Genomic DNA, 27,527 nt, shown 5'->3' with positions numbered 1-27,527 from the left:
ATGACTTGGACGAGGGAATTGAAGGATGGGTCAGCAAGTTTGCAGACGACACAAAGGTCGGAGGTGTCGTTGACAGTGTAGAGGGCTGTTGTAGGCTGCAGCGGGACATTGACAGGATGCAGAGATGGGCTGAGAGGTGGCAGATGGAGTTCAACCTGGATAAATGCGAGGTGATGCATTTTGGAAGGTCGAATTTGAAAGCTGAGTACAGGATTAAGGATAGGATTCTTGGCAGCGTGGAGGAACAGAGGGATCTTGGTGTGCAGATACATAGATCCCTTAAAATGGCCACCCAAGTGGACAGGGTTGTTAAGAAAGCATATGGTGTTTTGGCTTTCATTAACAGGGGGATTGAGTTTAAGAGTCGTGAGATCTTGTTGCAGCTCTATAAAACTTTGGTTAGACCGCACTTGGAATACTGCGTCCAGTTCTGGGCGCCCTATTATAGGAAAGATGTGGATGCTTTGGAGAGGGTTCAGAGGAGGTTTACCAGGATGCTGCCTGGACTGGAGGGCTTATCTTATGAAGAGAGGTTGACTGAGCTCGGTCTCTTTTCATTGGAGAAAAGGAGGAGGAGAGGGGACCTAATTGAGGTATACAAGATAATGAGAGGCATAGATAGAGTCGATAGCCAGAGACTATTTCCCAGGGCAGAAATGGCTAGCACGAGGGGTCATAGTTTTAAGCTGGTTGGTGGAAAGTATAGAGGGGATGTCAGAGGCAGGTTCTTTACGCAGAGAGTTGTGAGAGCATGGAATGCGTTGCCAGCAGCAGTTGTGGAAGCAAGGTCATTGGGGTCATTTAAGAGACTGCTGGACATGCATATGGTCACAGAAATTTGAGGGTGCATCCATGAGGATCAATGGTCGGCACAACATTGTGGGCTGAAGGGCCTGTTCTGTGCTGTACTGTTCTATGTTCTATGTTCTATGTTCTATATTCCCAGTATAAGGATACATCAAATCTGTAACTGGAGATTAACATTCTTTTAAAAAAAAATCTTAGTTCTCTCCCACATCGAAGTAATTTGGGGAACAAAAGTAAAAGGAGGTAAGCAGAAGTAGTTGTGTCACAGAGATAAAAGTAGTATCACAAGAGGTAATCAGGCCCACAATTATGGATATGGATAGGAGTGTTGTTATTTGCAGAATATTTTTTCCTCTCCCTTTTTCAGGAAATATTTGGGGAGGGCAGGATCAGTAAAATTAAAGATGGCAAAAGACAATGATTGGATATGGTTATAATGGTTATTTGCTGAACTGGTATTCCAAAGGCCAAATACGAGCTCAAATTCTATCAGTTTTAAAATTTCTGGAAATAAACTGCTCATTTCAGTAAGTGATCATAGGTGTGTCAAAGAGCCTGAAAGATTCACATATGTTCTTTTGTTGAGGACTTTCTATATGTGACTGTAGGCCCAAATTAAGAGTAGGCAATTAATTATTCTTTGAAGTGGTCTAGCAAACCATTTAGTTGTATCAAATTTGTACCAGTGGTTCAAGAAGAAAGCATACTGCCTCTTTGGGCCACCAGGGATTGACAAATGTTCATCTTTCCAACAACATTCTCATTTAAACCAGTAAAATTGGTAAATGCAATACATTGGTGTCTGATTCTGTGCCCAGTTCACAATTGAGGTCTAGATATGACCTGTACATTAATGTCCAAATATTACTGGGTTCTTTTAAAAACATGTTTCTCCTCTGTGTAGAGCAAAATGGTCAGGAAAAAGCCTTGTTCGACGCAGATGCTGAAGGAGGATAAACAATGAAATAGAAGGGAGCTTGGTAAAGCATTTTAAAGCAGGTCTAAGGTTTGGTTGCTTGAAGTGCAATAAGGTACAAGAGAAGTACAGAAGAGGCTGAGGTGTGATCTTTCAATATTGAACCTCAATTCCTACATCTGTGCTTCTGCCATACTTCTGCATCAACCTCCTCCAACAACCATCATGCCCACAGTGTTTTAATATATTACATCACCCTAAGATGTTTTTATGTTCTAGCATATTCTATTCTGCTATTTAAATTGTATGCTTTGCAATGTAATGAACAAATATTTAGGAAGTGATTTTTAAAAATGACAGTTTGAGGGTGGTTATCTCTTCACTTGAAGATGTTAGTACTTTACAAACCAAAGCCAATCTACTTAAATATCCTTCATTCGTCTCAAGTTGGCTTCACATTTGTTCAAGGCTTTACAGCTACTGTCCCTATAGGATGGAGCTGAGCAGCAGGCATAATAAGGACAGAGAAGTCAAATAAAGCTTGACCTTCACATCTGAAAATCACAACTATGTTTCAAACTCTATTAACATACAGAGCAACTAAAGCATGAAATACATTTGGTTCCCACAGGTATTCTAGAAAGGTTTCAGTATTTTTATCTACTACTTAATGACACATAGAACTTTAAACATTTCTGGCAAGGAGAGTCAGGTTCAACTTATTACTCTCCAAAAATAAAAACCAGTCTCAACACTTATCAATCAACTTATGTGTAATGACGAGCAATTTAGTCAGGATGTGGACCACAGACAACAATAGAATGCTATTTAACTTTCTCAAATGTAGCAAAAGCAAGGATTAGGGATGAAATAAGGGTCTAAAAGGAATTATATACTTGCTCCTCACTTTGTCGCCATCTTTATGGTGAAGCACTAATTGGATACCCTTGCTGGTTCAAGAGAAGTGAAAATCTCACATGAATCTCAAAGCCATCATTCACAAAACAATTTAACTTTTCATTTACAATAATCTAGATTTTGCTTAAAACTGCATTTGAGATGGCCAACTTGAGTGTATGATTGTCTTAAAACACATTTGGATTAGATATATCTGTCAAACTAAGAAGCAATAGTTTGGGAAAAAGAACATCAGATTTTAATGATTCTAAGTAACCGTGCAGTGAGCTGAAAAAATTCTTTCAATAACTTTTTGCTGAGTCAAAAGCAACAAGATTCCTCTGAATAGGATCATTTTCTCAGGAATCAAACACCAAGAGAAAGATCTCATGTGTCATCAAGGAATACATACGTGACATTCTTCCTTTTCATTTTAAAGGCCTCTTTAGTTTTAAATGGGAGCATTTCATTATGACAGCTCACTAAATCAATAAACCAGCACAGCTCCAAATAATTTCTTTGTTCTCACCTCATTTTTCAGTCCTCCCAAATTTCAATTTCCAACCTGGCTAAGGTCACCACGAAGGTCCAGTCTTCTCAACTTTGTCCCTCATCTGAGATGTGGTGACCTTTGAATTAAACTCACCAACTGTGTTCTTTCTTTAAATGAGAGCACAGCCAACGGTTCTCTGGAACTTCACTTTTACCCATTACTCCCAAGGGCAATAAAGTAAGGGTTTAATTGGTCTCAACAAATTAAGGCTGGAAGTGAGATTTATCACATGAAAATCATCTTTACATTATATCACACATACATGCATGAGACTGTCAACAAATGTCTCTAAATCATACCCTGTGACTCATTCAGTTAACATCAAAATCCTTCAGATGAGACACTTTATAACCAAAAAGGACAAAATTGTACCAAATGGATATTTATTTCTGTTCATGGGATCAGAGTATAAAAATGTAACAACTGTCATTGCATTGCAAAATAACAATGCCAAATTCTGAAGAAATTTGAGAAAATAATACAAGTTCCTCCCTGCTTATCCCCTCTTCAATTCACCAAATATACTATTCAATTCCATAAAGACAATATTTATGTCATGTTTTATTAAAAAAAATGCAGTTTTTTGTCCAAATGCAACATTTACCCAATGCCAGAAAGTAACTTGCTTTTAACGTAGCCAGCTAGTTGTTTATTTCTAATAATTATTCTTGGCTTAATTATCCATATGCAATTATCCTAGTGCTTAATTACACACTCTATACTATTCTACACTAATTTCCCAACAAAATTAGACTATGACAAAAACATTCAAATCATGCTGGTTAGGATAAACAATGTAAACTCTGAATCCATGTCATTTGTTAAGATCAATAACCTGTCATACTTGTGACTGTGCTAAACATCAATTACTTTTGCCACCATTTTTGAAAACAGAATTCAAATTTAACTTGTGCATTAATCACATCTGCAGCTTTTCTGAAGTGAGGGCTATAATAGTGGTTATGAAACTGAACTTAATCCAGAGACAAGGGCTCATATTCCATTACACTGGCAAGGGTTAAGGAATTTCAATTCTATTCATTAAGTAAGTCAGGAATAAAAGAGCTATGTGATAATTCAATTACCATAGCATTTTTAAAAATACCTTTAGTAAAGAAAATCTGTTTACACCTGGTCTGTCCTAGCCTTCCATGTGATTCAGGCCCAAAACTCCAGTTGTCCTCTAAAATGGCCTCATTCATATTTAGTCTGCCTGAAGGCTGTCCTTGGCTCATTTTCTGCTTATGTTCCATCCCAAGCCATTTCCTTAGCTTTTTTTCCCCCAAGTGACAGTTTGCCATTGCTTTCTACTCAGCAGCAAGCGAAGGAGGAAATCCTAAGTCTACCTCAGTTGTGATGGGCATTGAATATGCACGATTGCTGGCTTTCAGGATAATGCTAATCTAGCAAACTCAACAAACTAGGTACTGAGATAACACGGTGGTAAGCTGGATGAACACAGCCGGCCAAGTAGCATCAGAGGAGCAGGAAAGCTTGACGTTTCGGGTTGGGGCCCTTCTTCAGAAATGGCTGAAGAATTTCTGAAGGGTCCCGGCCCAAAACGTCAAGCTTTCCTGCTTCTCTGATGCTGCTTGGCCGGCTGTGTTCATCCAGCTTACGACCGTGTTATCTCAGATTCTCCAGCATTAGCAGTTCCTACTATCTCTAACTAGCTACTGATTTCTGATTGTCCTGGTTTATTTCACCCTCCAAAACAAAAGCAAAAATGTTTGAAATACCTACAGCATCAGACAAGTTTATGTACATTTACTGTAACATCACACATGCCTTACAAGCTTGTATTAAGGGTCTTTTTTTCCCTCCACAGTGTAATCAAAGAATATCAGTTTAAAACATTATCTCCACGTCTCTCCACTGACTTGAAGTCAAAGTGTGGAGTGCCAGAATGGTAGTTCCCAAAGCTATTCCCACTGAAAGCTGTCATCACCTCAGCATTTTTTAAAAAATAAACTCATTTATGGAACGTGGGCTTAGCTAGCTGGGCCAGCCACTTATTGCCCTTGAGAAGGTTGTGGTGTTGAGCTACCCTCTAGAATCACTGCAATCTATGCGCTGTACGTTGACCCACATTGGAATTAGGGAGAGAATTCCAGGATATTGATCCAGCGGTAATGAAGAAACAGGAATATATTTCTAAGTCAGGATAACGAGTGGTTTGGAGCGGCACTTGCAGGCGTTCTCATGTATGTTTCTACTGCCCTGGTCCTTCGAGATGGCAGTGAGAGAGAGTATGGAACATACTGTCTCAGTAGCCTTGGTGAACTTCTGTCTCGTAGATAGTACACACTATTGCTTTTGAGAATTGGAGACTTCTGGATGTGGTGTCAATCAAGTGAACTGCTTTGCCCTGGATAGTGTGGAGCTGCACTCATCCAATAAAGTCAGAGTTCCATCACACCCCTGACCTCGTGCCTTGTAGACGATGGTCAGGGTTTGAGAAGTCAGGAGGGGAGTTATTGCTGTAGTATTCCTAGCCGCCAACCTACTTGTAGACACTATATATATGGCTAGTACAATTGATGTTGATGGTGGAGGAATTCGGTGATGTGGATATCATTGAATGTTAAGGGACAAGGATTAAATGCTGTTGTTGAATATGGTCATTATATGGCACGTATGTTACTTGCCACTTTTCAACCCAAACCTGGATATTGTCCAAGTGTGGCTGCATCTGGACGTGAACTGTTTCAGTATCTAAACAAACAGTCACAAAATTGTGCATCGTTGAGCATCATCAGCAGCAAATATCTCCATGTCCGACCTTAAGACAGTGGGAAGATCACTGATGCAGCTGAAAATGGTTGGGCCTAGGACCGCTGGGTCAGGGGGCAGCTGAGAGATTGGGGGTTGGGGTGTTGGCAGGGAGAGTTATAAAAGATGGTGGGAGCCAACTATTCAATACTCAGTTTTAAAGATCTACATTTCTACTGGTAATTTTGAGGTCAGTTTACTAAGAACATTGATCCATACGAGGTGTTAAAACTTCCAGGGGTCTTTCAGTTGTTAATATGTGGCTCACAGTTCCTGAGCACAAAACCTTGTTTCACGACTCACTGGGACCCGGGACCCATGACCCAGCCCCAAGCTTATGTTGAATGTCTCAGCCCTACTTTATTTATAATCTATCATATTATGTGTAACCTCTATTATGCATTGCAGTTCATTCACACAGCAAATGGTTTAAGTTAAACTTTTGCTGGACTGTACATCAAAATGTAATTTTTCTTATCTGGCAATATTAGTAGAAAATCCAAAGGTAGATCATAGAAGGTCTCATTTAGCCAAAATTTCTCAGCTACACAGACAAGGATCTCATACACCATTCATTTTGAAGATCACCTTGTATAGCTACATGCATTAGTGTTATGAATGCTCTAATGTGCTTCTATGAGAAAGATCAGGAAGTAGCATTAAGTTCTGGGGGCAATCTAGTGTATTGGTGATTTAAAACATGATCAAAACATTTGTTTTTCACCAAAAATGAATGGGGTATTATGGTTTATAGAGGAAGTTAAACATTCAGGAAACAGCTTTAGATCAACTGAAAAATGAGTAGCAATGCAGTTTATATGTAATTTTTGATCTTGCTTATGATAAGAATGAATACCCTTTATATTCCAGTTATTATACAGGTCTATTTGATGGCATTTCAATTTGAGGTGGAACGAGATGTAAAAGATTTTTTTGGGACCTTTAAAGTTAGGGCAAATGAGGGGTCATGTGACTCAAGTGTCCAATGAGAGGCCTGGATGGTTTCTTAGTTGAGACCAAGGAAATTTGGAATGTTTTGTTGGGAATAAGGTGCAAATTATTTAAACTTAGAATCAATGGTACCTGAGTTTAACATAAATACCCATGAGTCTCCAAATGTCCAAGAAAGGTGTTATAGATATCTAGTCAAACAAAATTATATTTTTCTTCTAAGAGGAAAGGCAGTTGTGATTAAGGATAGCTAGTTACCATTTCCAACTAGCTAGAAGATTAATGTTTTCTAAAGGATTAGTAAAGAGAGATGAGGAAACCATTTGGAGGTCAAGTTACAGGCTTCTACGCAAATGAATGACTATCACATAGACAGCAGATGTTGTGATTAGCAGAGAGGGATGTTTGCTTGTTTGCAAACTGCCCCAGCTGCGCACCGTGACATATCCCATAACCTTCTACAGATGCTGGAATGTTTCTTCTGGAATGGCCACCAGAAAGAAGAGTTATCTTAACTTGTTCTCCTCATGTAGTACATTTATGAAATGTCCTTGGAATGACTGTTCAAAGTTATTGCTTGGCAAAACAGATAATGTAATTGGTTGAAAGCTGGGAACAACAGAGCTGTAATTCTAGGGAGACTGCAATGCGTAATAAATATATAATCTCTTATGGCACAATAGTAGTGTCCCTACCTTTGAACCAGAAGATCTGGGGTTTAAGTCCCATCTGCTCCAGATGTCTGTGATTATAATCTCTGAACAGGTGGATTAGAAACACTGAAGGGAATGTCACTTTCCGTAACTTGAAGTATGAAAGTGCTTAGTCAAGAAGCGGAGGCAGCTGGTGTCATTGGACTTGTAACTCTAAGGCTCAGACCAATGCTTTGGAGATGGAGGTTCAAATCCTATCTAGGCAACTGGTGGAATTTAAATGAATAAAACTGGAACATAAAACTATTCCAGTCACGGTGCCATGAAACTGTAACAGACTGTTATAAAAAACTATTTGGCTCACCAATGTCCTTCAGGGCATGTCACTTGCTATCCTTATCTGGGGTGACAGTTATAGCATGTTTGACTATTAGGTGAAATGGTCCAGCAAACCATTCAGACAGCAGCTAGGGATGGGTACTCAATACTAACCTTGGGCAGTGATGTCCACATCCAAAGAAAGAACAAAAATGTGTTTCTGTTTTAAGTTATTTATTTTATAAAACTGTTGAAAATATGAAACAATTTGCGATCAGTTTTCAGGTAGTAACCAAAAGATTATATTTCTTTTTGAACATTTTAGCCTGTCAGAAGTGGCAGAACTCAGTAACACTTAGGTAGCTGCTTGGGGTATTTACAAGTTACAGGAAATACTCCTAAAAAAAAAACTTACCTTTGCAGTTCTGCGTAATTCCCATATTTAAAAATCTGTGCACGAATCATTAACATTTTGTTTTTCAACTAGCTATAGTGAAAGTTCGAAGTTAGATCAGATCGACAGGGGTCATGACCAGGTAAGAATATCCTAACCCAGAGGTGGATCACCTCGTCAGGTCAATTTTTCTGACAAATTTACTGTTCAGAACAAACGAAATGTATTTCTTTACAGTGGTATATTTGCATTATAGATAACAAACTTCAAGTTCAAAAAAAATGAATTTCAATTAATGTTACATGTCCTACAGAAACATTGCTAATGCTGAGTAAGCAAGGAATTAAAATTGGACTTTTGAAATACGCTCATCGTTGCACAACAACTGAGTCCTCAACAATTTGATAACTACAGAAAGACTGGTCTGATAACGCATCTTTGTAATTCTGCTTCTTTCAATAAATTAAGAAAGAAGTTTAAATAACTGGAAACTGACTTTTTAGTCACGAAATGGCACAATTTGTCGGTTACATGAGGCTAGAACAAAAGAATGTCAGATTACTGACTGAAATGCGTTGCATTGAGTAAGAGATTTTCAGCAACTATTGCAATGGCAGAATATGTCATTGGCAACAGAATTTCAGAAAAGTAATGTTTAAAAACGTTTTCCTGACAATAAACAGCGGAGCTCAGTACTGAAAAGGCAGCGAGCAGTCAAATCAGCGAACGTCATAATAGACATTTATTTAAAATCAGAATGACACGCTTCTCCATGTTACTTGTTACTTTGAAACAACTGTTCGCTTAGAATATTAAGGTAAGCTGTCCAGCTATATATCGCTTCTATCCCTCGAACCTAAGCACTATTTTAGGTGACAAACAATATGAGCTGGGAAATTGGTACACCAAGAAGACGCATGTTGCAAACCGACTTGCATTTCAGAATTATTCGGCGTTGCGAACGGGATATAGAGCGTCGAAAGAACAAAGACAGTTTCCTAACACCAGCACGATGAATCTGCAGTCTCTTGCAAACGCAACTGTGTCATGATCCACCGAGAATAAGCAAAACCAGCATGAAAACGAATCTGTTTTTACTCCTTTGTCTCCTTCTGTAAACACTTACCTGTGCAAAATAAAGGTTTAGTAGACACAGCGTGAAGAACTGCAAACACACAGGGAAACAATACAGCAGCCAGTAAGGCAAAGGCTCCAACTGGTTGGCCTGAACACAATTTTTGAAGTAAAAAGAAAAGAGCGTAGTCCTCAGGCCCGCCCAGAACAGACACAGAAACAAAAACACCGTCTGGTAACTGAAGCGCTTGTGCTTGTAGTGCAAGACCAGCCAGAGCTGCAGGTAAACAAAGAGGAAAAGCAGAGAGTATAGAGCGGTGTAAACCACAGTCAAGCCCAGCTCCACTGAGGGGGGCACTGCAGTCTTGATCGGCTTATCTGGAGCCACGGAACTCTGCAGAGACATGTTTTCGAGTTATCCAGAGCCAGGCTATCCTTATTACTGCACCGACCCGACTCTTTCAATCCCCAGCCATCCAGCCACTGCCTCCCGTCCTTCAACAACACGAAACAACAGGCCAGCGACCCGCCCCGCCCTCTCCGGACATTCATTGGTGCGTTCCGGCCAGCACTCACCATCACTCATGGGAACAGCGAACGGGATTGGGCGGAGGGCGGGTTCTTAAACATGCGCATGCGTATTTAGAAAACACCGCCGTTACCGGAAGAGGCTTTGTATTTGACTGACATTATTATTAGCCAATAGAACATTGCATCGTGAAATGGCAATGAATACGCCAATCAGCGAGAGCTTGAGGCGGGGATTTAGCAATGGAACTCTCCGAGCTGCACGTTCCGAGGTGAGGTCTCACAATGGGAATGAGGGTGAGGGGCTTGCACAGAACGAATGCGTTTTATTTTCTTTTATTCATTGATAATAATCTCCATGGTGTTCAAAAGTAAGCACAATTATATGCAATAGTTATAGCTGAATTTGCCTTTTAAGGAAGCCCATAAAGAAGTCGCATCGGTATTATTTACAGGTAAAACATGAATCACCAAACCCTATAACTGGGGGCTGAAAAACCACTTCAAGACTTGAATATCTTAATTAAAATAGATTAGAAATGATGTTGCCTTGTTTTAAATCGTGAAGGGATTAGACAGAATAGGTAGGAGGAGCCTGGCTTGTATGTTTGGAAGGTCTTAATTACAATAACAGCTGTAAGATGAAATGTAAGCTGGAGAAATGTTTTTGATACAGAGTAATGAGGCTGTGGAATGCGCTACGATGGGACCTGAGACCTTCGAGTTGCAACATGAATGAGTGTTTAGCTGGGCGGTTGAAAGAAAAGTCAAGATATGGGAGCTAGGCAGGTATAAAGGATTCGACTGCTTCCAGTTCTGCGGAAGGGTCACCGTTCGAAACGTTAACTGTTTTTTCTTCACAGTCTACCAGACCTGCTGAGTTTTTCCAGCAACTTCTGGGTTTTTGTTCCGAATGCTTCCTTTGTAGAGCTTTAACAACAACGTGGCTCGTTGGCTGACTAGCCTGTTTTCATATTGTAATTTCCACATACGTGTTAAAACAGATAAAATACTGGGGACAACAATAGTCAATCAACACTGAAAAAGTGCTAAGGCAAATTCAGGCAGAAGTGATTAACAGAATCTGAAGTGTTAAATAGCAAAACCTTTCCTTGAATCCTGGTCATTCTTTTAAATATAGCTCTTAGTTTTGACCAATCAAGTGCAAGGGAAATTACCTTAGAATTAGGTAGGGCTGCATGAAACATAATGAGGGCTTCAATTCTGTTTCCCTGTCCCTTTCCAATCTTAACTCCCAATAATATGTGAGAAGCTTAACAGTTGGTCACTTTGATTGAGACCATGTATTTAATTGTATGTGATGTTCCCCGCTATCATTTTCTTTCCCTTACTCAACAGTTCAAACCCTACTAGGTTTTTGATAACAAAGTGTGGAGCTGGATGAACACAGCAAGGCCATGCAGCATCTCAGGAGCACAAAAGCTGACTTTTTGGGCCTGGACCCTTCATCAGAAAAGGGGGATGGGGAAAGGATTCTGAAATAAATAGGGAGAGGGGGAGGTGGTCCAAAGATGGATAGAGGAGAAAATAGGTGGAGAGGAGCCTATAGGTGGGGAGGGGATAGGCCAGTCTGGGGAGGTTGGACAGGTCAAGGGGGTGGGATGAGGTTAGTAGGTAGGAAATGGAGGTGAGGAAGGTACTGTGGCTGTGATACCTGGTTTGCTTCAGGACATGGTCGAGCAGTTTCAAGGCCGAAGAGACAACAAGAGAGTTGCAGTGGGAGAGTGATCCCCTGCGGTTGGTCCGGAGGGAGGAGGGTAACTTCTTAAGGTTAGGCATCCTGGAAGAAGCTTCGCAGTGGGATTAAAATTGTATCAGATGTAATGGGAACTGCAGATGCTGGAGAATCCGAGATCACAAAGTGTGGAGCTGGATGAACACAGCAGGCCAAGCAGCATCTTCGGAGCACAAAAGCTGATGTTTCAGGCCTAGACCTTTCACCAGAAAAGGGGGATGGGAAGAGGATTCTGAAATAAATAGGGAGAGAGGGGTAGGCAGACTGAATAGTTGTAAACTTGTATTTTTTCTATTTCGTCCCTTGCTCTTTCCAAGCTCACTTTATAAATGAAACTTTTATCTCCCTTCTTCTTTACGTTCCATCCCATGAACCCAATGATTACCTAGTCTTCTTTCTAGCTTGCTGGTTCTGCAAAAAATTCCCACTTCCCAGGTATTTCAAAATTGCCTGCATCATCCTCATTCTCAAAATGCCCATCATTGACCCCTGTCTCATTGCAAAGCTACACCTGAGCTCCAATTTTTCTTCCTTCTGCAAAATCTTTGAATATATTTTTGTCTTCCAGAAAATGCTGATCTTGTAACTTTGCTGAATCTCTCTAATCAGGCTTACATCACAGCAGCATCATCAAAATGGCTTAATGAAAATCACAAATGACATCCTTTGTGATTGTGCAGAGCATTATCCTTGTACTTTTTTGACCATTTGAAGCACATTGGCATTGTCTTCCGTCCCTGCCTGCTTGACACCAATCACATCTCCCGGTCTGGTCACCCACTCTTAAATTGACCCACAAAGTTCCAACCTCAACATGCAATTTGACACTGTTTCGTATCTGCTCCATCATGAAGACTTGTTCCACTTCCATTCTGTGTTTTGTTTCTGCTGCCGTACTGTCTGATAGAGCAGGCTTCTGTGTGTCTATCAGCTTCAGACTTCATTATTGTAATGCTTTATAGGAAGACCTCCCTATGCTCCATGAATTTTAGCTCTTCTGATGTTCTCCTGTCTGTATTCTATTACTTAATATTAACACTCACCCGTCACTCCTCCAAAGCCTCTGATTCAATATTTAATATCTCTTCCTACTTAGGTAACATACTTCTGTCTTGCAAAACCTGTGCTCCAACACTACTCCTGTGAATCCGCCTTTTTGAATCCCACCTCAGCTCCCTACCTAGTCTATACTTCAGTTCGGAATTCCCTGCTTAAACTCATAGTCTGTCTATTTCCTCCTCCTGCTTTAAGGTCTTTCGTTGAAAACCCACCTCTCTCATGGGTTGTCATATACTTCCATTTTCCTAACATGGAAGAAAACTATCTGCCCGTATTTTTATTTAGTTACAGACACTGAATGTATTCCAGTTGATTTTCAATGGTGATAATGAAGACTTAAAAATTGAAACCCTTACTTAATTGAAACCCTACCAGCCTGATTTAAGTTAACTAATATTGCAAGTTCATATGAACAGCCTTCCTGCTCCCCTGATGCTGCTTGGCCTGCTATATTCATCCAGCTGTACACCTTGTTATTGCAAGTTCATGTATCCCTTTTGATTCTCAGTAATAGATTTTCATTTTCTTTCAAAGCATTACTGTTGTAAAATGCGTTTTTGGAAGTGTTAGTTATATTTTAAAAAATTCACTGATCTTCGAACTAGGAAAATGAACTTTATTTTAAAAAGTTGACATTTTCTAATTTTTGCTAAGATGTGATACAGAGTAAATTGAATTGTGGAGGAATTTTGAAAAAAGTTTGTGAATATTCAGAATAGTAAACTCTTAAAGAGCAGATTTGTTAGTTACTTCACCTGACGAAGGAGTAGCCCTCCAAAAGCTTGTGACTTCAAATAAACTGCTCGAGTATAACCTGGTGTTGTGTGACTTCTGACTTAGTCCACCCTAGTTCAACATTTGCTGCTGCACACCGTGGTTACCTTAGAATGAGAGGACCAGTTTTTATGTAACTTCTGTGTGACTGATACACTGGAGCTATTCTAACTTATAATGTATTCATTTAGGCCTAAATGTATGGGACTGGCAACATTATGAAGCATTGTAGGAAAATGAATGTTATTTTTGAAATATATTTTAGTTATTATTGCTAATTTCTGTTTTTCAGATTGCAATATTAACAATGCTGTTGAGGAATTCATTCAACACTTTTAAGCAATTCTTCGGATCTGAACTGCCTTTGTCTATCAGTTAAAATGGTCCAATGGCATTCCTACCATTGCTTGATATTACTATATGTTGCGTTTTTTAATGTAATTATTTGTACAAAGAAATTGCGTTCCTTAAATCAGCAAGACTTCATTAACATTCTACAGTCAGGAAAAACATCTTTAATATATTTCAAAAAAACAGGTACGTATGAGCTGGCTTGGGAAATGTTTAAAACAGAATGCTGCATAAAGTTAAATTTCAAGATTGTTCAGCCATTCCCTGGATTGGTTATGTTTGGAAACTCTTATGCTTGTTTTGGATAAACTGACAAACACTGTTCATCTTGAGTTTGTGATTGCTCCATTTTAGATCTCTGATAATTGTGACCGAGATGAATCTGCTCATGCTTCTGAACTGCATGCTACTAAATTCATAGTTTCTCCAAGGCTATAAGAGTGACTGGAGTAGGACTGAGAAATGTCATGCTGTCATTGATACTTTTCCAAGATTGGCTTTAAGGTTTTGACAATGTGAGACGTTTACTCTACATTTAGATGGCACCAAATCTAAGCACATTTCTTTAAAGCACAAATACATTAAATAGAAAAGTATGCTAAAGCCTAGGATCAACTCAGTCTTGAAAACATAACTCAATCATGTTTACTTAATTTTATTTTTAAATTAAATTCCAACCCTGGAAGAAATGTATAAACTTCTTTCTGCTCCTTGACTGGACAGTAATAACCTCCTGAAAAGAATCAGTGTAGCTTTTAAGTTGAGTTTTCTTATAGAATTATTCTCCTGAATTTTACTGTTCATTTCAGTTTTATTTTGAAATAAAATAAAACAAAATAGTTTGAGGTAAGTCGCCCTGATGAAGGACGCTCGTTATCTAACAGATCCTGCGGATGATAATTTTTATAATTTCCCCTTTTATGTTCCCAAGTCTTGGCTTAGTTGTTGCACGCTTGCCTCTGTGTCATAGGATTGCAGGATGGCACCTACATAATCTGGACTGATGCAATACTGAACAATTGCTGCAATGTCAGAGATACTGCAGAATGAATGTGACATTAAACTGGGGTTCTGTACCAATTTGTACTACATGGAAGTCCCCATGCCACTATTTGCAGAAAAAACAGGGCATTTCTTATTCCTATATACTCCTAGCAGGCCTTGCATTTTTCACATTTTATACACAATAAATCCCAAACTCTGCTTCCAATGTCTTAACTTGCACCAAATCTAGTTCAGACATTTCAGACCTGCATTGTCCTCCTGGTAAGCAAGACCCCTTTTTAAAACTCTCATCTTTGCTTTCAAATCCCTTCAAAACATTATCCTTACCTACCTCTGCAACCTGCTCCAGTCTTACATCCTTCAGGTTATCTGTGCTACTTTTACACTGACTAGCCTTTTAAGCATCTACGTTTAATTTCTCCATCATTGGTGCCTGTGGTTTCATCGGCCTAGGCCTTCATCTCCAGATTTACCTCCCTAAATATCTTTTCATCTCTTCTTCACTTTCTTCATTATGTTAACCTCGGACTGAGCCTGTGGTCATCTGCCCTGTTATGGTCATTCTGCGGCTAATGTTAGACTTAGTTTTAACGTGCTTCTGTGAAGCACCTGGGACATTTTGTTTTGTTAAAGGACCTAAATAAATGGGAGTTGTTGTTTGTGCTAATATCTGTCCCTCAACCAGAATCATTTAACAAAATTATCTGGTCATTTAATGTGGATGTGATGGCCTTGTGGTATTATTGCTGGACTGTAAATCCAGAGGCCAGACAACATTCTGGAGACCCAGGTTCAAATCCTGCCACAGCAGATGGTGGAATTTGAATTCAATAAAATATCTGGAATGTAGAATCTAATGATGACCGTGAGTCCTTTGTTGATTGTCGGGAAAAACCCATCTGGATCACTAATGCCCTTTAGGGAAGGGAACTGCCATCCTTACCTGGTCTGGCCTACATGTGACTCCAGACTCACAGCAATGTGGTAGATTCTTAACTGCCCTCTGGGAAATTAGGAATGGGCAACAAATGCTGCCTCGGTGGTGGTGCCCTCATCCCGTGAATGAATAAAAAAAGTTACTTCACTGCTGTTTGTAGGGTTTTGTGTGTGTGTGTATATGGATATGTGTGTGTGGATAGCAAGAAGCTTTTTTCCCCAGAGTGGGGGGCTCGATTACTAGGGGTCACTATTTCTTGGTGAGAGGGGAAAATTTTAAGGGAGATACGCATGGAAAGTTCTTTACGCAGAGGGTGGCGGGTGCCTGAAATGCATTGCCAGTGGAGCTGGTAGAGGTGGGCATGATAGCATCATTTAAGACATATCTAAACAGATACAGGAATGAGCTGGGAGCAGAGGGATACAGATCCTTGGAAAATAGGTGACAGGTTTAGATAGACAATCTGGATTGGCATGGGCTTGAAAGGCCGAAGGGCCAGTTCCGTTGCTGTAATTTTATTTGGTCTTTGTTCAATATATAAGTTGCCATCTTTTCCCACAAAATAGTCCTGAATATTCCTCAAAAGTACTTTACTGTGGGGTTATAATATGAATATGAATGGCTCTATATCAATGGGAGTTATCTTCTTGCTCACTCTCCCTCTTTATTAAAAATGTTATTGTTCCAAATTACCTCAGGCAAATTGAACTTACATAAAGGTAAGCAAGGAAGCTATTTTAAGAGGAGGTAGAATGAGTTTTTCTTCACCTTTGGCCTACCATGAGCTGTAGAGGAATTATAAGACTAAATTCAAACCAGTAGAAGCATCATTTATTTCCTTGTTTCAGCAAATCCATCTACAAGACATTTTCTTCAACAACTCGAAAAATCATCAGAATCACTTGAAGAGTATGGCATCGCAGTCGCTCAGGTGATTTAAAATTACTTCTCTGCAATATATTTAAAGAGTGATTTTTCTTTGAGTGTTAGGTGATAAGTATACAAAACTGCGGGTTGTGGGGAGAGAAACCTAGTTCTCGTTTTCCTTTAGGAAAATGTAATTAAATATTAATGGTAATATTAATGTAAAACAATGAAAATAAAATACAACAATCCAGATATTACACTCTGTATCACATTGCAGCTCTAATGTCATTCTACAATTGTGGAATACAGATTCAATTATCTTGCATTGTACAGCCTTGGGTTTTGACTTTAAAACATCTTGACCTACAAAGACACTAATTAGAGGTTACCTGCTGAGAATAAAAATTGATAGAAGTGCTAGCTGAGTTGCTTTTATGCCTCTCCTACAGTACTATTGCAGGAGTTAAGGTATATTTGCTTCTAAAAATAAGTAGACTCAGTAAAGGTGCAAAACACCAGAAGATGCCTTAGGAAACAACTTTACTAATAGGTATTGAACACATAGATTACAGCCAGCGTGAACTAAGTATGAGCTGGTGTAGCATCGAAGCCTTACCCTGAATAATTATATCAATCAACTGGCTTCTACGTGGTCGTGTTCTACGGAAGAGAAAATTAGCAGAAAAATGTTTTCTTAGAATACAGTTTTGAAAGAGAGGCAATTTTAGGTTGATAGCCATTTTACTGTGTTATCAGTATTGTGTTATCCCACTATAAAACATTGCTTTGTTTTGTAGGTCGACTGTGCCAGGGAAGCAGTACCAAAATATTGTGAAGATGAAGATGTCCTGAAGAAAGCATATCTTTTCCGGTAATTTGATATATTTATAACTATTTACTATGTCAAACACCAGAAAGTTTTTATTTCAATTACTTACTTCGAGTCCAGCTAATTTCTTTGTTCCCTTGCAGTTTATAATGAAAAAAAATATATTTGTCAGTGCAGTTTGCCATATCATTCCTAAGGAATCAACAATCAATAAGGTTGGAAGCTCCTGAGAAATCGCATTGATTTTAGCTTTTCATGAGGTTTGTGTAATGCGAGATCTTAAGGAAAAAATGTTTAAAATACAGACTAGGAATAATCTAACAATAGCAAAATGCAGGGAGATCAAAATCCTGGGCTCTTTTTAGTCAGGCAGATAAACAAAATGATGAAAGAAAAAAGGATGAGTGATTTGTGAATTATTCAAGTGAGACCCAGGCCATATACCATAAATTGACGGGGGAAGTGAACAGAAAAATGAGCTTGGCAATAAGAATAAAACTGAAGTTAGTGTAAAAAGGGAATCCAAAGATCCTCTATCTAGGTTTCAGTTAGCGAGTGGGAGTAAGACGCTTGGTGGGAGATCTGTTAAGGAAAGTGATGAAAACCTATGCATAGGGTACAGGCAAAACTAGAGCACTTTACAGTGGTGTTTTCTGAGAAGTTGATGCTTTGAAGCTGTGTTGGGAACCTTTAAAGATTAAGTGTACGACTTTGGTTCTGATCTCTTATGAGAAAACGTGGGCTCAGATATCACTGATTATGGGAAAAGGCTCAGGCTTAGGCTTGATAGGTGCCAATGATTGAGAAAGATTCACCGGGATTGGCTCAGCATCTCTCAATTAGAACACGGCAGCCTGAGTGAAGTCCTAGTTAAATACCCGAATGTTTTTCAGGAAGGTTTAGGGATTATCAAAGGAGCCAAGGCCACCTTGCATATTGACTAGGAAGCAATTGCACGATTCTGTAAGAGCTGTCCAGTATCATTTGCCTTATGGGCAAAAGTAGAGGCAGAAAGCTGGAAAGTGACAGAATCACCAAACCTGCCTAGTTTGTGGAATGAGCAGCACCAGTCATACTGATTATGAAGCCTCACTGGCCGGTTTGCCTTAGTGGGGCTTTTAGCAAAATGGAAAACTGTTTTTCATAGCTGGATAAATACCCAATTCCTTACATAGAGAACTAATACATAAATCTGGCAGGTGGGCTGTCCTTCATGAAGAAGAACATGAGTCATGCATGTTAAGGTTTTGCGTCAATGTATGAGACTGCCATTTGGGGTATCATCAGCCTTTGCAATATTTCAGTAAATGACATAGGGAATTTGAGTATTTCCTAAAGTCCAATGGTATTTGTAATATATGGACAGTTCCATCCCAACCATCATCCAATGGAACGGCAGAAAGAGCAGTCCAAACTTTTGAAGGCAGGCTTAAAGAAACAGCCTGCAGCTTCATTAGGTACCAAAGTATCCCAGTTTCTATTTGATTAAAGGACTGCCCCTCACACAACTACAGTGATTGCTCCAGTAGAGTTGCTCATGGAGAGAAGATTCTGCGCCAGATCAAATCTGATCTTTCTGGACCTTGAGGGAGGTGGTTAAACAGCATTAAGAACACCAGTACAGGACATAAGACTCCTGTAAGTGAGAGAGACCGCCTACCTCTCAGACAAAGTTTGGTGTAGAAACCACGGGAATGGCACTGCATGGACAAGAGGCATGGTTGATCCGGGGTCAGGTCCAGTGATATATGAAGTTTGGCTAGATTTGATGGTCCTGTACAAGCACGTGGAACAGATGAAAGCTGCAAACTTGCAAGCAGTGCCGGAGCAAAACATACCTGGCTCTTTGCCTGCCTTTCCTAGTGTTGCAGGACCTGTGGGTTCTCCCTGCCCATCTAGTGTTAAAGATAGCTCTGAATCTGAGATTGACATGGTGAAAGTCTCTGCCTTGCTGCCTGAAGAGGAGAATGAATTTCTTCTGAGGCACTTTGGGCACAAGAGGCAAGCTACTATGCCTTATACATCATCTGCATCAGAGACAGAGTTGGAAGAACCTGATCCAGTGCTAAAACAACCCAGGAGGGACTATGTTCTATGTCTATGTTCTCACACCTGGGGGGGTGGGGGGGGGGTGGGTGGGGGGGGGGGGGGGTGGGCGTGGTGCAGACTTGTAACAAGGTTAGCCAGGTGGACCTTATAGAATATGAGTTCCATGACTGGGGCTGTCAATCTGATCAAATCAGAGAGCCTTAGCTGACAGATACAAACAGGAGTGTCAGAGGCTCTATTCACTCAGAGCTGGCTCTGAGTAGTTGACTGTCAAGAACTCTCCACATGTGAAGAAAGGGTGACTTGATCATGGGATATTGGCCTTTCTCAAGCTATTTCAAGAATATTTCTAGCAGCTACCGGCTAGGCTGCTTAATATGAGGTGGTTAAGTTTCATAAACAAGAATAAGTGACAAAATGTACACACCCTTGGAGAGCTAGGAGTTCAATAAAAGGTGCCAGCAAGGACTTGCAGAAGGAAAATTGTGCTTGACCAATTTAGGTGAATGTTTTGATGAAGTAACAGAAATGGTGAATAAAGGGAAGGCACTGGATTTTATCCATAGGGATTGTAGGAAACTGCAAAATTGCCATGTGATAGGTTGATTAACAAAGTTGGGTCGACTGATAAACAGAAAGCAATGTGCTGTGTTAAATGATTTATCAGTCAGGAGGATGATAGTAGTGTTTCACCAAGGATTAGTGCTGGAAAATATTTCAAAACTTCTTAATGATATCAACATTGGAGGTGTGGTGAATAGTGAGGATGATCCTGATGAATTGTAACAATACATAGGTAGGCCAGCAGAATGGACAGGCTAGAGGAATAAAGAATTAAACAACTGTGAGGTAGTGCCTTTTGGTGGAATGGATGGGATGAGGCAACATTAACCTAATGGCACGGTTCAACGAAAATGTGCAGGGATACAAAGATGTAATTCCACATGTAAAAATATTGTGGTTTATTAAACTAACTGTTTAATGAAAACTTCTAACTGATACTTAAACATATTTATTTGTTTTCTCTTTTAATAGAGGTAATCTAATGCTCAGGAGTTTTGCAACTGATACATTGTTTGATGTGGATGCAATTGTAGCAAATATATTATTGTAAGTATGTCCTTAAATAGTTTGTTCCAGTTTAAATTCAGTTAGTTCATTTAGTGAAAATGATAGGATTGAATACTCATATAAAGTAAATAAAGTTTCGACGTTTCCAGAGGTTGATGTGTGTTGTGCTGTACTCCTGAATTTAAGGCTCCATGCATGCAAGATAATTTATTTTATTAGTTGGAAAGACGAAAACCTTTGATTGAGAGAACTGGATAGAATTGATCTTCTGTTGAATCACAGTTTTTACCATATTTCCTTCTAGCATGTGTCTTATGACCACTACGTATGAAAGGAGAGGTCAGATGTCAACCCAGCATTTTAATTAGTACAGATAAAATTTAACCCTTTAATTGGTCCTTTCCTCTGTATGTACTTGAATGTCATCACAAGAAGAACATTTTTTTTCACCCACATGTGTCTTGGAATATTAATCAACAGTGGGAATTCACTTTTTTTCTTAATCCAGATTAGTGAGGTTCTAAGATAACAAAGTGTGGAGCTGGATGAACACAGCAGGCCAAGCAGCATCTTAGGAGCACAAAAGCTGACATTTCAGGCCTGGACCCTTCATCCTAAGACACTTTCCTTCAGCTCCGTTGTCTAGCCCAACATGTTTTCACAACTTCCACCAAAACACTGAATATTCACTGGGATAACAAGAACTGCAGAGGCTGGAGTCTGAGATAACAGCTGGAGGAACACAGCAGGCCAGGCAGCATCAGAGGAACAGGAAAGCTGATGTTTCGGGTTCGGACCCATATTCAGAAAATTCTCTGAATTTTTGTTTCTGTTTTTGTTTTTGTTTTTGTTCCTCCAGTTCTTTGTTATTAGGCTAAATATTCATTCAGCTTTGCTGTTTGTGGCACCAAGCCCCACACACGTCAGCTGCTTCCTTTATTTACACAGTACAGTAGTATTTATATTTGAAAAAAGAATTCATCAGTTGTGAAGTACCGAGTGTGTGCGAGTTAGAAATTGAATTAGTAATTCTTTACAAAGTCAGATGATCAGGATGTTGAAATGCTGAACTATTGCATTAGATCAGAGCAAACACAAACATCTTTTCCTTTTTGCTTGGTTCTGATGCACATCCCTGATTTATGAAAAGAAATGCTTCAAGGCTCCTTTGCTCAAAAAACTAAATGCTTCCAAACCGAAGTGCACTATGCATTTTCAATGAGATTTTGCCTTCAACTGGTTATCATTATTTTTTCTTCATATATCAAATAGGTCTTTGACTGTTGACAGATGTTTTAGAACATAGAACATAGAAAAGTACAGCACAGTACAGGCCCTTTGGCCCACGATGTTGTGCTGTGGAATAATCCTAATCCAAAAATAAAATAACCTAACCTACATTCCCCTCAATTCACTGTTTTTCATGTGCATGTCCAGCAGTCGTTTAAATGTCACTAATAATTCCGCTTCCACGACTACCACTGGCAAAGTATTCCATGCGCTCACAACTCTCTGGGTGAAGAACCTCTCTCTGACATCTCCTCTATACCTTCCTCCTAACACCTTAAAATTATGACCCCTCGTGGCAGTCAATCCTGCCCTGGGGAAAAGTCTCTGGCTATCGACTCTATCCATGCCTCTCATTACCTTGTACACCCCGATCAGGTCATCTCTCTTCCTCCTTCCCTCCAGAGAGAAAAGTCCGAGCTCAGTCGTATGTTCTTTTAAGTATCAACCTCTGTTCTCTACTATATACATATTTACTCATATTCTAGGTCATTGTGTGTGTGTGTGTGTGTGTGTGTGTGTGTGTGTGTGTGTGTGTGTGTGTGAGAGAGAGGGGGAGGGGGAAGGGAGAAGGGAGATGGGGACACAGTGGGGGTTGGTTCAAATGAAGAAGTGCTGGTATCCCTACCTATGGGCCAGAAGGCCAGGGTTCATACCTGCTCTAGAGGTGCATAATAACATGACTGAACAGGTTAATTAAAATATCTGTATATGTCTGATGCATGAAAAGTTGCTGAGAGCATTTTAATTTGATAGTATTAGTCGCGGGTTCATTGTTTGGATTAGATTGTGAATTCCAATGTGATTGATTAGAAATTCTTTACGGGAACATCAATGGTAAATACTAAGCAAGATGTTTCCTCCCAACTAGGATTTCCCCTATAGATAAACTGTTTTTGGGTCATAGTTCTGTGAGCACCTACTTCCCTCGGCATCATGTCCTTAAAATATTCTTTAAATATAAGTGTAGTAAAATTACTTTTCTGTGGGAATATTGTAATTGATCGTGTTGTTGTCCTGAACAAGTATGCAAGCTTTCTAGCAAGAATCTTGTGTATTAATCAAGATTGGAAACTTTTGCAATGTGCTAAGTTTCTGCCTGCTGACAGCAATTATTGTATGCTTGGTACCACCCTTGGTGAAACATAACCACACAGAAATGAAATTGACACTTGGTGCTTTCAAACTCACTTTAAGCTAAGATCCTAATAGACAATATTATTCGAAAACTATTTGTTTGTTTTCCACATATCTGAAGTCCACAACAGTTTGAGTGTCAGATATCATGCAGAATAACCAGCTTGCAGTCAGCACGAATGGTTCTTTAATAACATCACTTTATTTCAATTTGACATTGCAGTTGTAGTACTTTTTAATATTGTACAACTCTGTAAATACGTCATTGAGAGTTTGCAGTAATTACTAAGTTTTGCGTTTTTATGCTGCCTTCCTCTAGGCTTAATTGTGCATTAGTATTTGCTGTTAAGTTTATAATGTCATCTGTGCTTTTTTTGCAGTGTTAAGGAATCTTCAATTAGATAGAGTTCTTTAGTTTTATGAATTTCTCAGATGTCTCTGAATATATATTGCTTTGTTATAGTATTTTGCTGTTCAATGAGATAAAGTATGTGTACTCATTGATGGATCTTCATGACATTGAAAATGGTATGAAAGGACGTGGTGATGTCATCTTTACATTTGTACGAGCAATCGGCGTCCCAGGTATTGTTAAAACAAATTAACTTAAAGTTTAGTGTATTTGATTTGTATTCTGCCAGAAAGCACAGAAATCCTGAGAAGAATGATTAATTCTGAGGAATTAATTAATAAATAGTAATTATTTTGTTGTCTTTTTTGTAATATTATTCTATACAAATTCCAGTTTCAGCCAGTGCTGGTGAAACTGTTCTACGCCACTTCCCATTGATTGTTTTCCACCCTGTCCTAGCACAGAGGTTATCTTAGGCAGGTTCATTTATGGCATCCTTCACAACAGTGTTTTCCTTAGCGGCTCCCTGATGTTTAGTTTGGTCAATCTCCTCTCCACCCCTTTGTGGCCAAACTCTGTGGAAATGCCATACTCCAGTGGAGTCCGAATAACACAAACAATGGATTCTTTGTCTACATCTCTGTAGTACTTGAATCTATCCTAGATCTCTTTGTCCTGTTACGTTCCCTGATGATACCAGAGTGAAACCTGGCTTAACATATCATTTAATAGTTGTGCATGATTAATGTGGTCGCAGAACACATTTACATAAGATTGTCAATATTCCTTAACAAAACATTTTTATTGCACAAAAGAGACAAAAAATACAGAGGGATCTTAACACCATCAGCAAGAAGTGTTTGACCTTTTTCCTAGCAATACCGTTTCAGGATAATCAATACTAGTAAAGTATCACTTTGATTTTAACTCTTTAATTTCTTATCCAACTGACTTTCCAGTTTTGATGATCCTTTCCAGATCCAGTTACCGAAACCTCTTCTGTTCTGATAGCTTGAAAATATCTACACAAACTCTCTCAGCTTGAAGATTTAGTAAACTCTCACAAACTTGAGATTCCACAAACTGAAATAAAGGGTCTTCTTAGGAGGATGAAACTGGTGAACATAGCAGTGCCTGCCTGACATGATTGCCTATTATATCACTTGAAAGTGTGCTAATGGAATGGTAACACTGACTGGTATCCATTTAACATTCAAGCTGCTAGGTGGATGCTGTTTTTATTCCCAGCCATTTCTTTTTGTTCATAACTAAATTTCACCCACAAGTAATTTTTTGAGGATGATGTGAAATTTACGTATTTTATAATAAGGTGATTATGTTTATCTTTTTAACATTGTGTTTTGTGTTGTAATGCATTGCTTAAAAATTATAGCTGAATTTTTACAAAAGCCTGGCCTTGGAATTGACATTTTTACTCCATGGGTATGTTTTTTAGCTGGAGTAGTATACAATATGTGACAAAATACATAAGTAGCATTGAGCTAGGCAAATAGTAGAATGCTTCTTAGCCTCTTAAAAATCTATTTGTTGTTTACAGAATATTTATCATTGTGCACATCTGTATGCTTGATGTATTATTTATGATTTGTTTCAGAACACAGAGCCATTATGGAAACTGCTTTTGTTTATGGTTCCAAGTATCAGTTTGTATTGACCACAGAGCAAAGTGTTTTGGAAGACATGGAGTAAGTATGGACCTAAAATTAAAAAAACAATGATAATAAACTTAACGTGCAGCAAAGTTTTAAATTACGGTGGCCCCAGATTTTGCATTCAGCAGCAGACGAACACCATTGCCGTTGTACTGACCACAGATTTTCAATGGGCTTTCACGTTGAAACTTGCAGTGATTGGATATCTGTTTCAATCTGGCACAAGCCCTCTGGAATCTCTCTAACCAATCAGATCAAAAAATTTTTAATTAAATCGGCAGGGTGTAAAGTGCCAGCAAGTGTCTTCAATTGAAAACTTGAATTCAGAATCATCTTGTTTACAGAAGTCAACATAAAGAGAGGGAATGAAAGATAGGATTAAAGAATAAGATAAAAATGTTTAAAGTTTAACCAATACTGAAACCTCAAAACTACCTAAAATCTGTCAATGATTATCCACACATGTAAATTTGGGTGCCAAAAAGTAATTAAAAATTATTACCTCGTTTAAAAGTAGTACTTTGACACGTAGTTTACATGTAGGTACTGCAACTGCATGCCCTTCTGAGGAAGGGTCATCAGATCTGAAACGTTATCTCTGATTTATTCTTCACTGATGCTGCCAGACCTGCTGAGCTTTTCCAGCAGCTTCTGTTTTTGTGCATGCCCTTCCTTGTATTTGCAATGCCAATACTGGGGAATTAGGGCAGTTTGGATTTAGACAGCTTAATTTTTGCATTTAGTAGAGCCTGAGTGATTGCTAGAAATTGTTGTCTAAATTACACTTTTTTAAAAAATGGTGAGCACTAACCACCTTACTGACACATTTATCAAAATGTTTAGATGAATGTGAAGTGTATGTGTTTAAATATTGAGTGAGTTCATAATGTAACATTGCCAATAAAAGAAGAAACACGTGAGAAAAACTAGACAGATTTTGGGGGGGCAACTAACTTGTGATCTCTTCTACTGACAAGGACAAAAGCAGCAACGTAATGGAGAATTTTATCATTTTGAATTTCCCATCCAAATCCCCCACATGAATTGGACATATATTGTTGTTCTTTCGTTGTTATTGGGTCAATGTCATGGGATTTTTTACTTTGCACCACTATTGTAGTGCCTCAGCAACTACAGGAAAGGACACGCTGCCTTCTTGGAATTACTGGGGATTGAGATTTTTAAACTTCCCCCATATCAATGAATTTTCAGGCAAGAAAAACCCATAGCAAATAAGGTATTTGTAACCGAAACAAATTACAAATCCATTATGTAAAGTACTACATCTGTTCAGAGTGTTCTGCTTTCGAATCAAAACCGTACTTTTTTGAAAAGTCAGTAAAGGAAACTTCTATGAACTTTGGAGGCTCAGTTGATTACAAATTGTAAGCAGGATCGCCCAATTTTCAGTTTTGAGATATTGCACTTAAAAGACATAGCATGACAGAATCCCTACAGTGTGGAATTGGGCTACTCAACCCATTGAGTCTACAGCAACCCACCCAGTTCCACCCACCTACCTACACAATCCCTGAAACACTGCATTTCCTCCTTCGGAGGAAGGGTCACCGGACTCAAAATGTTAACTCTGTTTTCTCCTTCACAGATGCTGCCAGACCTGCTGAGCCTTTCCAGAAATGTTGTTTTTATTCCTGATTTACAGCATCTGCAGTTCTTTTGGGTTTTATTTATGCATTTCCCATTGCTGATTTGCCCAGCTTGTGCATCCCTGGACACTTTGGGCAATTTAGCATTGCTAACCACCTAACCTGCACATTTTTGGTCTACGGGAGGAGACTGGAGCACTAACAGGAAGCACACACAAACATGGGGAGACTGTGCAAACTCCACACAGTTGCCTGACGATAGGGATCGGGGTCCCTGGTACCGCGAGGCACCAGTTCTAACCTCTCAGCCACCATGCTGCCCTAGATTGTACTCTTATCATGTTTCAGTTTTCACAACATGAAGTGGTGCAATAGTGATAATGTCTCTGGATTAATAATCCAGAGGTCCCAACTAATGGTGTGATAAGGATTCAAATAGCACCGTGACAGGTGATTAAATTTGAATTCAGTTGATTAATCTGAATTTATAAGCTGCCATTTATGATAAGTGAGAAGTGTGGGCATTTGCTGATAGCTGCACAATATTCAGCATCATTCACAACTCTGTTGATACTGAAGCATTTCACGAACATATCCAGCAATAACTGGGCTGATCAGCGGCAAGCAAACCTTGCACCACATAAATACCAGCTGATGACTGTTTCCCCTTGCTGTCCCACGGCAACTCTAAATCCTTCTCTATCAAATTATTGATCCCAAACTGAACTGAACCAGCCATATAAATACTGGGCTGCAGAATCAAGTCCGAAGCTAGGAATTCTGCAGTGAGTAATTCATATCCTGACTCCTTATTGCTTGTCCACAAGGAATAAGTTAGGAGTTTATTGGAATACTGCCCACTTGTCCTGATGGGTACAATTGCAAAAGCTGCCAAGAAGCTTGACACCAT

General features: G+C 39.2%; 2 protein-coding genes across 5 annotated transcripts in view; one reads left to right on the top strand and one right to left on the bottom strand.

Annotated features, from left to right (window-relative positions):
- Positions 1–9,835, bottom strand: part of gpr137c (G protein-coupled receptor 137c) — a 42,471-nt gene extending 32,636 nt beyond the window's left edge. For both annotated transcript variants that reach the window (XM_048538042.2, XM_048538041.1), the window contains exon 1: positions 9,388–9,835. In XM_048538042.2, the coding sequence (XP_048393999.1) occupies positions 9,388–9,741 (354 nt within the window). In that variant the 5' untranslated portion in view covers positions 9,742–9,835. The remainder of the gene's footprint in view (positions 1–9,387) is intronic.
- Positions 9,836–10,060: 225 nt separating this feature from the next.
- The window catches only part of txndc16 (thioredoxin domain containing 16), a 92,797-nt gene continuing 75,330 nt past the window's right edge, over positions 10,061–27,527 (top strand). For 2 of the 3 annotated variants that reach the window (XM_059649152.1, XM_048538363.2), the window contains exons 1-7: positions 10,172–10,318; positions 13,745–13,989; positions 16,594–16,676; positions 17,410–17,483; positions 20,526–20,600; positions 23,449–23,570; positions 24,953–25,043. In XM_059649152.1, the coding sequence (XP_059505135.1) occupies positions 13,833–13,989; positions 16,594–16,676; positions 17,410–17,483; positions 20,526–20,600; positions 23,449–23,570; positions 24,953–25,043 (602 nt within the window). In that variant the 5' untranslated portion in view covers positions 10,172–10,318; positions 13,745–13,832. Of the gene's footprint in view, positions 10,136–10,171; positions 10,319–13,744; positions 13,990–16,593; positions 16,677–17,409; positions 17,484–20,525; positions 20,601–23,448; positions 23,571–24,952; positions 25,044–27,527 lie in introns of those variants that run through there. The other variant, XM_048538362.2, reaches the window with a different exon arrangement.

The sequence above is a fragment of the Stegostoma tigrinum genome, chromosome 10 (assembly GCF_030684315.1).
Source record: "Stegostoma tigrinum isolate sSteTig4 chromosome 10, sSteTig4.hap1, whole genome shotgun sequence".
Taxonomy (NCBI): Eukaryota; Metazoa; Chordata; class Chondrichthyes; order Orectolobiformes; family Stegostomatidae; genus Stegostoma; species Stegostoma tigrinum.
The sequence above is the reverse complement of the archived record's forward strand: the minus strand, read 5'-3'. Positions and strand labels throughout refer to the sequence as shown.